General features: G+C 38.3%; 1 protein-coding gene across 1 annotated transcript in view; it reads right to left on the bottom strand.

Annotated features, from left to right (window-relative positions):
- Obi1 (ORC ubiquitin ligase 1) overlaps window positions 1-6,133 on the bottom strand; it is a 47,995-nt gene extending 41,862 nt beyond the window's left edge. The window contains exon 1 of the mRNA XM_046447186.2: window positions 5,984-6,133. Within this exon, the coding sequence (XP_046303142.1) occupies window positions 5,984-6,055 (72 nt within the window). The 5' untranslated portion in view covers window positions 6,056-6,133. The remainder of the gene's footprint in view (window positions 1-5,983) is intronic.
- Between the last annotated feature and the right edge of the window lie 6,743 nt (window positions 6,134-12,876).

Genomic DNA, 12,876 nt, shown 5'->3' on the forward strand with positions numbered 1-12,876 from the left:
AAGATTTCAAAGGAAAGCCTAGGAAGCCAGGCAGTGTTTTAGCCCCCTACATGTAGGACCTGAAAGGGAGATGTGTGAAGCTGCAATAAAGTTCCTGGAAAATTAGAGATGCCAGGAACAAGAAATACCTGCCCAGGAAAGCTATAGGCAGTGAGCAGAACCAGCCCAAGAGAATGATTGATTATATGGGCTGCACCCAGCAAGGTCATAAGAACTGGGCTGCCCAAGCTTTTGGAGCTCATACTCTACCATAGTGTGCCCATTCAGAATGTTAGACGTGGACCATTAGGACTTAATGTGAAATATGGAGCATTAGAACTTAACTCTACTAGGTTTTGTGTCGCTTTAATCAAATCCTTCCTTTCTATGACCCTATTCCTTGCTTTTGGAATGGTAGTGTTCCCCATGCCATTGTATCTTGGAAGTATGCAATATTTAATTTTTTTTCTTTACAGGGGCTCATAGATGAGTCTGCCTTGAGCCTAGGAGGAGACTTTGGATTTGAAAGGTTTGGAGCATTTAAGCAATGCTGTAACAGTTAAGATTCTGGAGACTCTTAGAGATAGGTTGAATGCATTTTACACTGAGACAGACATGCACCTTGGGAACCAGGGGTGGAATGCTACAGTTTGGATCATGCATAGCTCCCAAATACCCACATATTAAAGGCTTAGTCCCAAGCTTATAGTGCTACTGGGAGGTGGCAGAACCTATAGGAGGTGGGATGCAGTGAAAGGAAGTTAGTTCCGTAGGATAATGCCCTTGAAAGGGATACTGGGATCCCAGCTCTTCCTCCTTCTCTCTTTGCTTACTGGATGCCATGGGGTTAGCAACTTCCTCTACCATAAACTTCTCTCATGATGTACTGTGCTGCCTGCCATAGGTTCAAAGCACCAAGGCCAGTCATAGACTGAAATCTCTAGAACTGTAGGAGCAAAATAAGCTTTTCTTACTTATAAGCTTATTATTTCAGGTATTTTGTCACAGTAACAGAAAGAAGCTAATATAACTGTGTCTAATAGGGTACTCGCTAACTTACTTAATGTTTACTTCTTTCTGCATTGTGCCTTGCTTAGAAAATTGTTTATATTCTGCCTTCCCCACTAGATTTCAGAATCCTCGGGGACAGTGGCAATGTCCTACTCTATCTACATGGAGCATCTGGTACAATGCTTTGCAAACTGTAAGACTAATAAAAGTGAATTATGATGTACTAAAATGAAAAGCTGAGATAATATTCCCAAAAAGTATCCCAAGAAGCAAAAAAATCAATGGCCACTGATAAACTGTGCAAAGAGAAGGGAGTTTAATGTCTTCATTTAACATGCTAAAATGATACAGAAGAACAACCACAGACAAGACTAGTTGGCTCTGTATACTAAAGGCCATTAACAATGTCACTCATAAGATAATCATTTGCACTGTTGGATACCTAGTATTATCACTGTCATTGTGCTGGATTTTTGAAACAGTTTACTAGTTGATTTCCTTGCATGGGGTATTTATCATACGATGATTTCTAGACAATGGTATAAATTTAGCTTAGAACTGAAAGAAAGCATAATGAACTATTAAAACAAGTTACTAGTCATTTGTTTGACTGTAGCTTGCATAACAAAATACAAAGAATGTATCCCTCCCTTAATTCTCTTCCAATAAAATACTCTCAATTGAAATAATCATTATATCTATCCAATTTACTCTTAAATGGGATCTGTGGGAAAAAAAACGGCACTGTTAGGAAATAAAAATGCAAGACCACATTTCATTTTTATTTATACCTGCATGCAAGTGATATATATAATCCCAAATTCATCTAGAGAAAGCATGCTGAAATGATATTTTAAGGTAATGTTTCATAAGACTGGTGAGAAAGAAGAAGAGGAAGAGTTAAAACAGCAAGGTATAAAACGTGGACTCTTCACACGAAGTAGACCAGAGGGTGCTGTCCTTGGTGCAAAAAAAAAAAAAAAAAAAAAAAAAAATCAACCCTATAATCTGTTTTCCTATTATGTCATTTTATTTCTTTTATATGAATCTTTTCCATCTTAAGAGAGATTATGACCAAAACCTTTCTTAGAACATCAAATATACTTGGAAAAGTCACAACTAAAGTTGTTGTCGATTAATATCCATATCATCCTAGGCTCAGCTACTAGGAATTATACAGTCATTTAGGACAGGCTTTCTCATCTTGGGCACCACTGACTAAAGAATTTTTTGTTGTAGGGGGAAGTCCTGTATATATTGTAGGATGTTTAGATAGCAGAATCCCTGGGTTTCACCAAGTAGATACCAGTAGCAGCCTCCTATGAACAATAAGAAATGTCTTCAGACATTAACAAATGTCAGAGATAGGTCAAAATCTCCCTCCACCCTACTGAGAACTATTGGTCTAGGATATCCAAATCAATCTTCCTAACAAGTTAATGGAGTTGTAAACTGAGACTCAAAGAAATAATGATTCATGTTATGATGACAGATCCTGAATTTGCATTAAGCGTTATTCCACTTTAAAATCACATACTCTTTTTAGTTAAAAAACAGTTCTTCCTTCCTTGCAGCAAGGTTCACAAACAATAATCTGAGAATAAAAAATAGGGGATATGTGCCTGAAAGAAGAGACTGTGCACTAATAAGAGATGATAAGAGTAAAGAAATTGTAGATCAGCTTGATCAACTAGTCTGGCAATCATACTTAATATCAATTCCTCTGCCTCTTTGGCATCCTTGCTAGGGACAAGAGTCAACCTAATCTCCCGAAATACTATTGTTCTTGTCACATCTTGTTTCCCTAACAAAGACCTAGAATGATAAGGCTGTGGTGTAGCAATGACTATGGTAGGGGCCCCACTACTTGAGAATTTGGAAACTTCAAAATAAAGTTCCTGCATTGTTCTTGCTATGTTGTAAGAAACCTCTGGGTCTGAGCCAGAATTTATATTCTAGAACTTTAAAACCACATGAAATAAGTCAGTTAATAATATGTACTTATTGAGGTCCTCATTCCTACCTACCCTCTTTCCCCTTTCCTACCTTCATTCCTAACAGAAATGCTTTATAGATAAACTGGAATCCTATTAATAAATACATCAGCTGTTATATACCAACCCTGATAATTACTGAGCTCTATCAACACTTTTTGAGTTTATCTTTTTATTATACTATAAGTATCTAAAAACAATATTACCAAATGACTATATTCTTCAAATTTAATTTGGAAAAGAGAAAAAAAATGTAGAACTTGTATTCCAGATGGCAAATTACTTGTGACCATAATACACAAGTCTCATAAACCCACTCTTGGGAGCTTTGAGGAAATTAGGATTCAAACATGGGCTCAATCTACTAAGGTGGATGAATGACTTACTCGCCAATCAGCAATCCCCAGTGAACAATGATAAATGAATTTTTGCAACCCAAAGTGAAGACTCCAAGTTGCATTAGATTCTTGTCCCTAGTCCTATCTTTTCAAAAATTTAAATCAACAATATGGGTGAAGAGCAAAGCATGCAGTACTTGATGAAACAGGATCCTTTTGATAGTATTCCTAGCAAAAAAAGTCCACACTATTATTGGACACTGTGAGAAGCTGGAACCCCCTCATTGTAGGTAACTCGGTTTCATTTCTGGTTACTTCAGTCAAAAAATTTGCCCTTCACATTAAGCAGAACTTTTAATACTATGGAGTTAGACCAAAATAGATTTCTTTCCAAATGAAAAATACTTTATTTATTTAGTACCCCAGAAATATTATATGTGTGGAAGAATAGGCAGCACAAGCAGATTGGATTAGAAAAGTCAACAGTCACATGGAACCAGTTAAAATCCCTGTATGTACTGTGGCAATTTCCAGAAGTGCAATGGATTCAAAAAGCAACTGGAAGGAATAGTCACTGGAAAAGAATGATTTTTCTCAGTTTGAGGGCCTATTTCAATGCCCAGAATAAAAGTTAATAGTTACTGAATATTACTATGTACCAGATTTTATAATAGCATTTATGTTTGATTTTATCCTTCCCAAAACATAAGGATGAGAGTTGATATTATTACCATTCCCATTTTACAGATAAGGAAACTGAGGCCAGAGAGTAATTTTTACAAGACCATATAACCGTAAGTGGCAGAACCTAGATTAGAACCCAACTAGTCTGAAGAACTCAGTCACTCAGGCCCACACCTTTCTGCTTCTGTAACAGAAAATATGCCTGTTTACAAATTGCTAATCTTTAATTTTTATTATCTGATTCTTATTTTAGAATAAAACTAACCACTACTGGGTGGGAGTGGGGGAAAACCCATCTAAAGTGTTTGGTGGCATGGATGAGGTCAGGTGTTTTTGTATTCTACTGAAGACAGAAGTCACACTACTAGAGATTCTAAGCTTTTGTTTCCTTATTTAAAAAAAAAAAAAAAAGAAAACCAACCCTCATCTATCTCAGAGCATTAGTGTGAGAAGTAAACAAAATAAATATATTCAAAAGCATTCTATAATCTGCAAAGCACTATTCTATTTGATATCAATTTGGTTAAACACAAAAAGCATAGATTTGGTAAGTGTAAACCAGGCAACTCAATGCAATTTTAAAAGTCAGCTTACTAACAGAAACTAGGTATAGCATGTACAATGAAGACCAAAAGAAAGTCACCTCCCTATATTTTTCTGTCAGTTTTAAGACTACGATTGGAAATTCATTCAGAATTTAACAGGTACTTCTGGGAAATTTATCAGAAATCAAATATACAGGACTGAAGCAAATAGAAAAATCACTTCCTCCTTTCACCAGCCTGGCAAGCTGGCAGTGGTGGCAAATGCCAGCTCAAACACCATCCGTGCCCAGGTCATCCTTGACTTCTCTAATCAGAATTGATCAAGCCATCCATTATGTCCTCTCACAGCACGTCTGGCTGCTTCTCTTGGCATTTCTTTAGGACTGGTATCAAGAGTTATCAGTTGCTTCCAATCCTGACTTCCTTCTACTTCCTGAACTCAGCACAATGAACCGCAAACTAGAACTGGCTGGCACTCAAATCTTTGCTTCATTAAGTTCGCAGAGTCAATTCTAAGCCTGGGGGTGTAGTCTGTCTACACTGTGGGGAGAAATTCAACCCAGCCACGCTACAAACATCAAAAACCATTCAGGGTGGAAAAAAACTCATTGTGTCAGTATCTTCCCCCTTCTTGATCCACGAGATTAAAAAAAAAAAAAAAAAAGGTTCTTTAAAAATCCGAATGGGATGCAAAAACGAAAAAGAGAGGGGAGACCAAGGCCTGAGAACATTCAAAACTCCGTTTCTAATTCGTAAGTACTTTCTCCCACAGTTTCACAAATACATTAGGCACCTACTGCATGACAAAGAGAGAGGATTCTATCTGGCCAAGGATCCCCTGTTGGAGTTAAAGGCCATCCCTCTTATTTTAAATACCACCCAGGGACATCAACTATTTACTTTTCTTATTTTGACCCGGGAGCAAAGACCAACCTGGAGGCCAGAATAAGAAAAGACCTTAAAATGGACCACATTCTCCAAATAGCACAGCAGGCCCGGGAGCACTAACACTCCGGTTGTACAGGGGTCTAATGAACCTGAGATGAGGCTACGAGGAAATGTGCTTTCAAGGGTCATTCTCCACTCGGGGTTGCAAAAGGGGTAAAATGCCACAGCGGAGCAATTCCGCTGCGGCCCCTCCAAGGCCCGCGTCGGCCCCAGTGAGGCCTCCGGCGCTGTGCAGCCTCACTGCCTGGCCCCGGGACGCTGTCATCCCCCTTTACAAGGCTTCCAGATGAACCCACTAATCACCGCATGCTCCGCTGGGCCCCGGGACACGGCCTCCCGCCGCGTGAGGAGAACGCGGGTGAGCGTCTTCTCCCAGCGCGGCGCCTCACGCCCCATCCCCGCCCGGCATCGAGACCGCTCCCGGCGCCGGAGGGCACTTCATACCCGACCGCGTTTCGTAGCTGTGCCCGGAATCAACCTTTACCTTCCCCAAGCAAATGTGGCACGTGATGGGCAGAGTGAGAGACAATGTAACGTTCTGCACGGTCTGAGCCATGGCAGCGTTCAGAATCCCGCCAACACGGAAGTCCCGCCGACAGCGGCTCCTCACCGCCACCAAGGACGCGCGAGGCCGGCTACGGCGGCCCGGCAGGGCCTGCCCGGGAGAGGAAACGAAAACGCGCTTTCGCCCGGGCTTTTTCCGTTTCATTAAAAGGTAAAGAAAAACTTCCCCCTGTTCAGGTGATGCAAGATTCCTAAGAATGAGAAGAAAAGTATGTTTCTACACGTATCGACGATCTTGAAAATTTAAGGGCAAGTGTAATAGTAGAAGGCAGTACATGGATCAGCGATTTTAACTCCCCAGATTTTTCCCCGGAGAGTTTTATTGGGATGGGGGGAATTGCTTGAAGATGAAACCCCTCACAATAAACTGGACGCAGTCGAGAGACTCGAATAAAAAAAGACGTTATCTATACATTTTAAGTTTCCCAAACAACTTTTCCACCCTTTTCAGTTCCTTTTCCATTCTGAAGTGATACCATGTGCTTGCTTCCAAGGGGGCATGATAATTTGCTTTAAAAACAGTAATTTTTCTCCTTATCTTCTGTATCCAAAAATAATCTGGATACGTTAATCTCAGCTCTCCTTGAAGACAAGACTCTCACTATGACTGCTACCAAAAGTAGATTTAAGGATTCCATCCAGGAGCCTCATTCACATCCATAAGTGAGAAAGCTGCAAATGGTGTGAGCCATGATCTTGTGCAATGCATTTTAACTCTTTCAAGTGCATCCTTGGATGTGAAGTGTACCACCTTCTTGTGGAACTCCATGGAAGAATTTCTGTGGTTATAAATTAGCATTTCCCATCTGTGAAAAAGAAAAAAAAAACTTAAAAGTTTCTCAATGAATCTTAAATATTAACAGATTTGGAATTTAACTGCACCTGATTTAAGTGAAGAAGAGCTGATGTGATGTATTATGCAAACAAATATAATCTGTGAGTTGGGAGATTTAGAAACTTTTTTTTTTTTTACAGATGCCTTTATTTTATTTGTTTATTTGTATGTGGTGCTGAGGATCAAACGAGTGCCTCACTCATGCTAGGCAAGTGCTCTGCCACTGAGCTACAGCCCCAGCCCTAGAAACAATATTAAAGGAACATATTTTATTAATCTTTCTGAAAAGGAGACAATACATAGCAAAAAGCAGCCTCGGGGTTAAGAGTAAGGATTTCTGGACCTAGACAACTGAAATAGAAATCTCTGCCCTCAACAACTTCCTGTGATCTCAGGCAACTTATTTAATCTTTGCCTCTTAGTGTTTTACGTGTGTGTGTGTGTGTGTGTGTGTGTGTTTTAAATGAGGGCAATTTATGCTTAGTATGATGTGTATAAAAAGGGCCAGGCAATAGTGCAATGGGAACAGATAGTAGTTCACTTGAAGAATCCCAAATCTATCTCAAAATGGCTTACAAGTGGCAGTGAGAGTTCTTTCAAATAGTTTAGCAACTTTATTCTCTAGCAGTCAGAGACCATAATATGCTTGCAATTGGAGAGCTGAGCAAAATAATCATACTGACTCTGTTTAATGTAAACTTTTTCAGAATGTCTGGCATAAGTCATCCAATTTGGTGATTTCCTTAAAAAGTCATATTTATATGAGGTCCAGAATTCTCCTGTTCTGCTAATTTATCTTTCAAGTCCCTGGCTGTGAAGCTCCAGATCATCACCTACTGTCATTCTGGTTTCATCTTTTCCCATCTTAATGTTTTCTTTTGCCTAGGCTTGTTAACATGATATTTCAGGGCCTCCTTCTACAGCTTCTGAATGGGGCATAGGAGTAAGAATGTTCAGTCTCTGACATCCATCCCTGGAAACAGTGTATCAGAAAGACATATTGAAGACACTTCTTTTTAAAAAGACTTTTCCTTCACTTACCAGGCAAGTTAATTTCTTATATATTATCCCTGTGATTGGTGTCAATATCTAGTAACAAAAATCAATTTAACACATTATTGCTTCCATTTTAAGTAGAAAATTAAAATCTAGACTATTTCCAACATCTTCTTTCACATTTATTACTGTTATCATAGTTTCTGAGTGCTGTTTTAGTGCTCTGACCATACAACTATTTCTATGCTGATCACATTCTATTATAGTTGATTATGTGTTTACCACCACAATAGACTATGTTTCTTGAGGCTAGGGATTGCATCTAATTTATCCAGTATCTGGTACTAAGTGAATATTCCACAAATAGCCTTAGCCATCGCCTCCTTTTTTTTTTTTATAAGCCCAAGCTGTTTTATTTTAAACATGTTTACTTGTTTTTACCTCAAAACAGAAGACCATGTTACTCTTGAGAATTATAAAAATAATACAGACTAATTTTTTAAAAATTAAGAGTTTAAAAATATATCAAATATTAAGCAAAATTTCCTCTATTCTTTTACCACATCTCTCTAAATCTTTGTGGTGTTCACTAATAACATTCTAGCACATGTCCTTGCAAACATTTTAGTTAATATGTTACTATATGCATTAGCACAAATATAATCATACTGCAACATAGACACTTTGTATATTAATGCTTTGTGGATAGATACCAAAACACACACACACACACACACACACACACACACACAAATAATATTGCTAGCAGTACATGTTGATCAGGACTCTCTCAAGGTCCAGACTGATTCCAGATTATTTTCTTTTTTTTTAATATTTATTTTTTAGTTGTAGTTGGACATAATGCCTTTATTTATTCATTTTTATGTGGTGCTGAGAATCAAACCCAGTGCCTCACATGCTCTAGGCGAATGCTCTACTGCTGAGCCACAACCCCAGCCCCATCCCAGGTCATTTTCTAGGCTTTGCTTTTAATAATGCAAGTGAGTCAAGATCAAGAACTATCTCTTCTCTCTATTCTATGAAGGGAATTTCCTAGTTTTTTGATAAATCATGTTCTAAATAGACATTGTTTAGTTCAAATAGTGTGATGATGCTATAATACTCTAAAAGGAAGATAAAGATCACATGGCTCATTGACTTTTGCTTGATTTCTATTTCACCTTCTTAACAGCCTCATATGAGAAATCCTGTGACTGGAGGAATTCAGTTATGTATGACATCCAGAATAGGCTAAGGCCTCCTAAACTATTTTTTATACATCTGTAGACCTACAGAGGCTTTGGGGGGTCATCATGAAGTCCTTTCCTTTTATATATGAGGAAATTGAGGCAAGGATAAGGTAAACCACTGGATAATAGTTAGAATTGAAGTTAAATCCTAGATTACACTTGATGGATTCTCTCAGATTGTTGGCCCAATGCCTTCATGTAAGTGCAAGATGTATTATTATTAATAAAGTAGTTCAATAATAAAAAGTCAGTCATAATTGAATTTCTTTGCTAAGAAAACCATCAAATAGCTGTGGAACACCTTTTACCCCTTGTTTAAATCAGATTCATTTTAATGATAAATTATTTAAAAGCAAGTTTAAAAAAATATAAAATCTTAAGTGCTATTAAAAATTGATTAGGAATGCATTATTCTTTCATTGACCCAGTTCAGATTGTTTTTTAATTTTTTTGGTCAAAGCTAATAAATTTGAGTAGATGTTTCAGACAGACGTTTTGTAATCATTTGGTCATCAGTCAATTAATCACAACTTCATAAATATTGATTTCAGATTACATTTATTTTTCATTCCTGAATGACAATTTTTTGTTTGTTTTAAATTCATACACCCCCACATGGATTGTGGTTAAAACTGAGAAAACTCATAAAAATTGCATTAAAAATTTATGAGAGGTGCTAGCCCAGTTGCACAGACGTCAGGTGTGGTACCATCCTCTCAAAAGCTTGGGAATCCTGAGTTAAAATATACCAAGATGGTGGTAGCAAAGATGTTTTACTACAGTAGAAAAACTTGGGTTTCTTGTGCGTAGTAGCTTTTGTTTTTATTTATTTTTAGAATATATGATACCTGTTATCCATGTTCATTGCAAAACAATTCACTCTTTTAATGCATGTTTATTAAGTGTTAAGAAACAACTCACTCAAAGTTCTACTTAATGGAGTTTACATTCCAATGGGTAAGTCACACTGCCCTAGCTTGAAACTAAACCTGTCTTCTCAAGTAGCAATAGAGGGTTTAATATTAAACCTGCACATCAAGTTGAAATGTAATCACAAGATAGTTATTGTGGAATAAATAAATGTAATTTGTTATTTATTTCTTCATCCTACAACATTTAAATACTTTTTATGTGCCACACATCACTCTAAGGGCTGGGTATATAGATGTGAATCAAACAAACAAGATCCCAGCCTTAATTTATTCATTCAACAAATATTTTAATGACTAACAGTAATGTGCCAGCCACTCTACTATTAATGAGCCACTTTAGAAACGGAATAACAGAGTCCAACTATTCTATTTCATCCAAAAAATGCCAATTTTTACAGTAATTTTTGTTCTGGATGCTCTTGTTATTGGTTCACCCCAGCCATTGTGACATAGCAAGTTATAATTTTAAATATATTAAAATGTTGCAAGTTGGGCAATAGTTTTAAATTAAGTCATCTTTAAGAGAATAGGTTAGTTCCACTCAAGGCTAAGTGTTGCTTCACAATGTTTGTTGAATACTAGAATACTAGAGAATAAATGAAGAGGGCTGGGGATATAGTTCATTTGGTAGAGTGCTTCCCTTGCAGGCACAAGGCCCTGGGTTCAATCCCCAGCAACAAACACACACACACACACACACACACACGAGTAAGTGAAGAAAATACTATCTCCAGAAAGATTGTAACACAACCACCTGGGCAGAGATGTTATAGGACTTGCCAAAGTAACAGAACAGAGAATTCAACTTAAAGATTCTGACTGCTTTTGACTTTAAGTTGCCCATAGGAGAACATGTGTTTCCTTTTTGCACTCATTTTAGGTGTGAGCAAAATCTCCAAGGGATGCTCCTCCATAGGAACTCAAAGCCAGGGCCCTTTAAGTAAAACTAATGTTTCTATACTATTTACCAATGATCCATAAATAATTGCATTTTGTTTGAGGGTACCTACCCCACAATGGCATCCTGAACTTGGTCATGGTGTCCTTATCAGCTGGCCAGGACTTACCAGGATGTTTTTTCTGAAAATAGGGCCCAACACCTCCTTTACACACTCAAATGTTCTCAGTTATTGTTTAAGCAATCATTTATTTTAAGTGTTATTTATGATATGACTTCATTTCCCTGGATCAGAATCTCTTTCAACTCTGGCTTCACTTTCTTTGTCCCCTCCCACCATTCATTTTGGCCACTGCATATACATTTGATACGTGGTAATCTGCCGCAGTCTGGCTGGGCACAAATGCCGCAGTCTGGCTGGGCACACAATCACGAGCCACCACACAGCTTGTAGATTCAAACAGCAACTCTTTATTCCCGAACTCACACCAGCCGTCTACAATCACGTTCTGGGGAAATCCACGTTCTCTGCCCAAATCCACGTTCTCTGCCCAAAATCTCCTCCACTGGGCTTCTATCTCCAAAATATACTGTCTAAATCCCGTGAGAACTCAAGGGGAACTCAGGCAGCAGGATACGCCCTATTCCCAGCAGGAATAATCTTAAACCTTAAACCTGGAACCTAAACTGGGAACGCCCTAAACACAATTATCTTAAAACCGGGAACACCCTAATCTGCCTTGGTCCTTGAGCAAGGTCACCTACATATAATGTCACTGCAACATGTCAGCAACATGGGGTACGCTGGCAAGGAAATTGTCATACCTACTTGGCTAATGGCTCCCAGCAGTAATCTCAACAACAAATGCTTTGGACATCAAGGTAGGTAGAAGATAATTCTGTCACTGCAGCTTACCTGCCTGTGTGATGGAGGGCAAACCACTGCACCTCTGTGGATATCAGACCTCTCATCTGCATGTTAGGAGGATCAGGCAAAATGACCTCAGAAGAGGTTGCTTAAATAATGTCTAAAATGTTATCTAATTATAGTATAAAATAGCTAACAAATACAGAACTTCCATATACGGTTCTAGGGAAGCATAAGTGGTTGCTGCATTCCCAGGGACCAGGGACCAGTTAGCCACCTAGGAGATCCATGAAATTGACAGAGGCACCTGAAGAAGCTGTGAACTGTGCCATAGAGCTTCACAGGTGGTATTATTTTGATGAACTTAGTTTGTTTTGGGTTTTGCTCCAAGCCTTAAAAGGCTAGATAATGGAATGTACCAGGGGAATCAGTACTCATCAGATTCACCTGAATCAGACTCACCTATATGACAAACATGAAGAAGAATGCAAATTCATGAATTCACAAAGAGGGAATTTTGTGATTGTATCTTTCACTGGGCAACCATTATTTTGAAGCAATGGAAAGTGGAGTGTCTGGAGGGTCGTGGCTCCTTGGCCATGTGAATGCTAGAGAGAGATCTCTGAAAAAGCTCCTCTCTGCTCTTTTGTAGTCAGGCTCTCTGTTGGAGAGAGTTTGTTGCATGTTTGCTATGGGCTTCTGTGCCTAGGTGTCTCCCCATCTTCTCATTTTCGTCTTTTGGTGGCCTTTTTGCTTTTGAGATATGCCATTATTACTAATAATACTGCCAATCTCTGCTCTTATGGGCCTCAGAAATTACCTATATTCTTCCAGTAGATATGTTTCATATATATGTTTAACTTTAAGATGAATAAACATGGTTTCTTTGTTGAAAGGCAATGAAGAGAAGTTTTTTTTTTTGTTGTTGTTGTTGTTTTGTTTTGTTTCATTTTGTTTTGTTTTTTCTTTTTTTTTTTTTCAGCTTTGGGGATCCATCCCAGACCTCAAGCACATTAGGCCAGTACCTCTATCTC

This window comes from Marmota monax, unplaced genomic scaffold (genome assembly GCF_021218885.2).
Source record: "Marmota monax isolate L192 unplaced genomic scaffold, Marmota_monax_Labrador192_F-V1.1 WCK01_AAM20220418_F8-fsc00043, whole genome shotgun sequence".
Taxonomy (NCBI): domain Eukaryota; kingdom Metazoa; phylum Chordata; class Mammalia; order Rodentia; family Sciuridae; genus Marmota; species Marmota monax.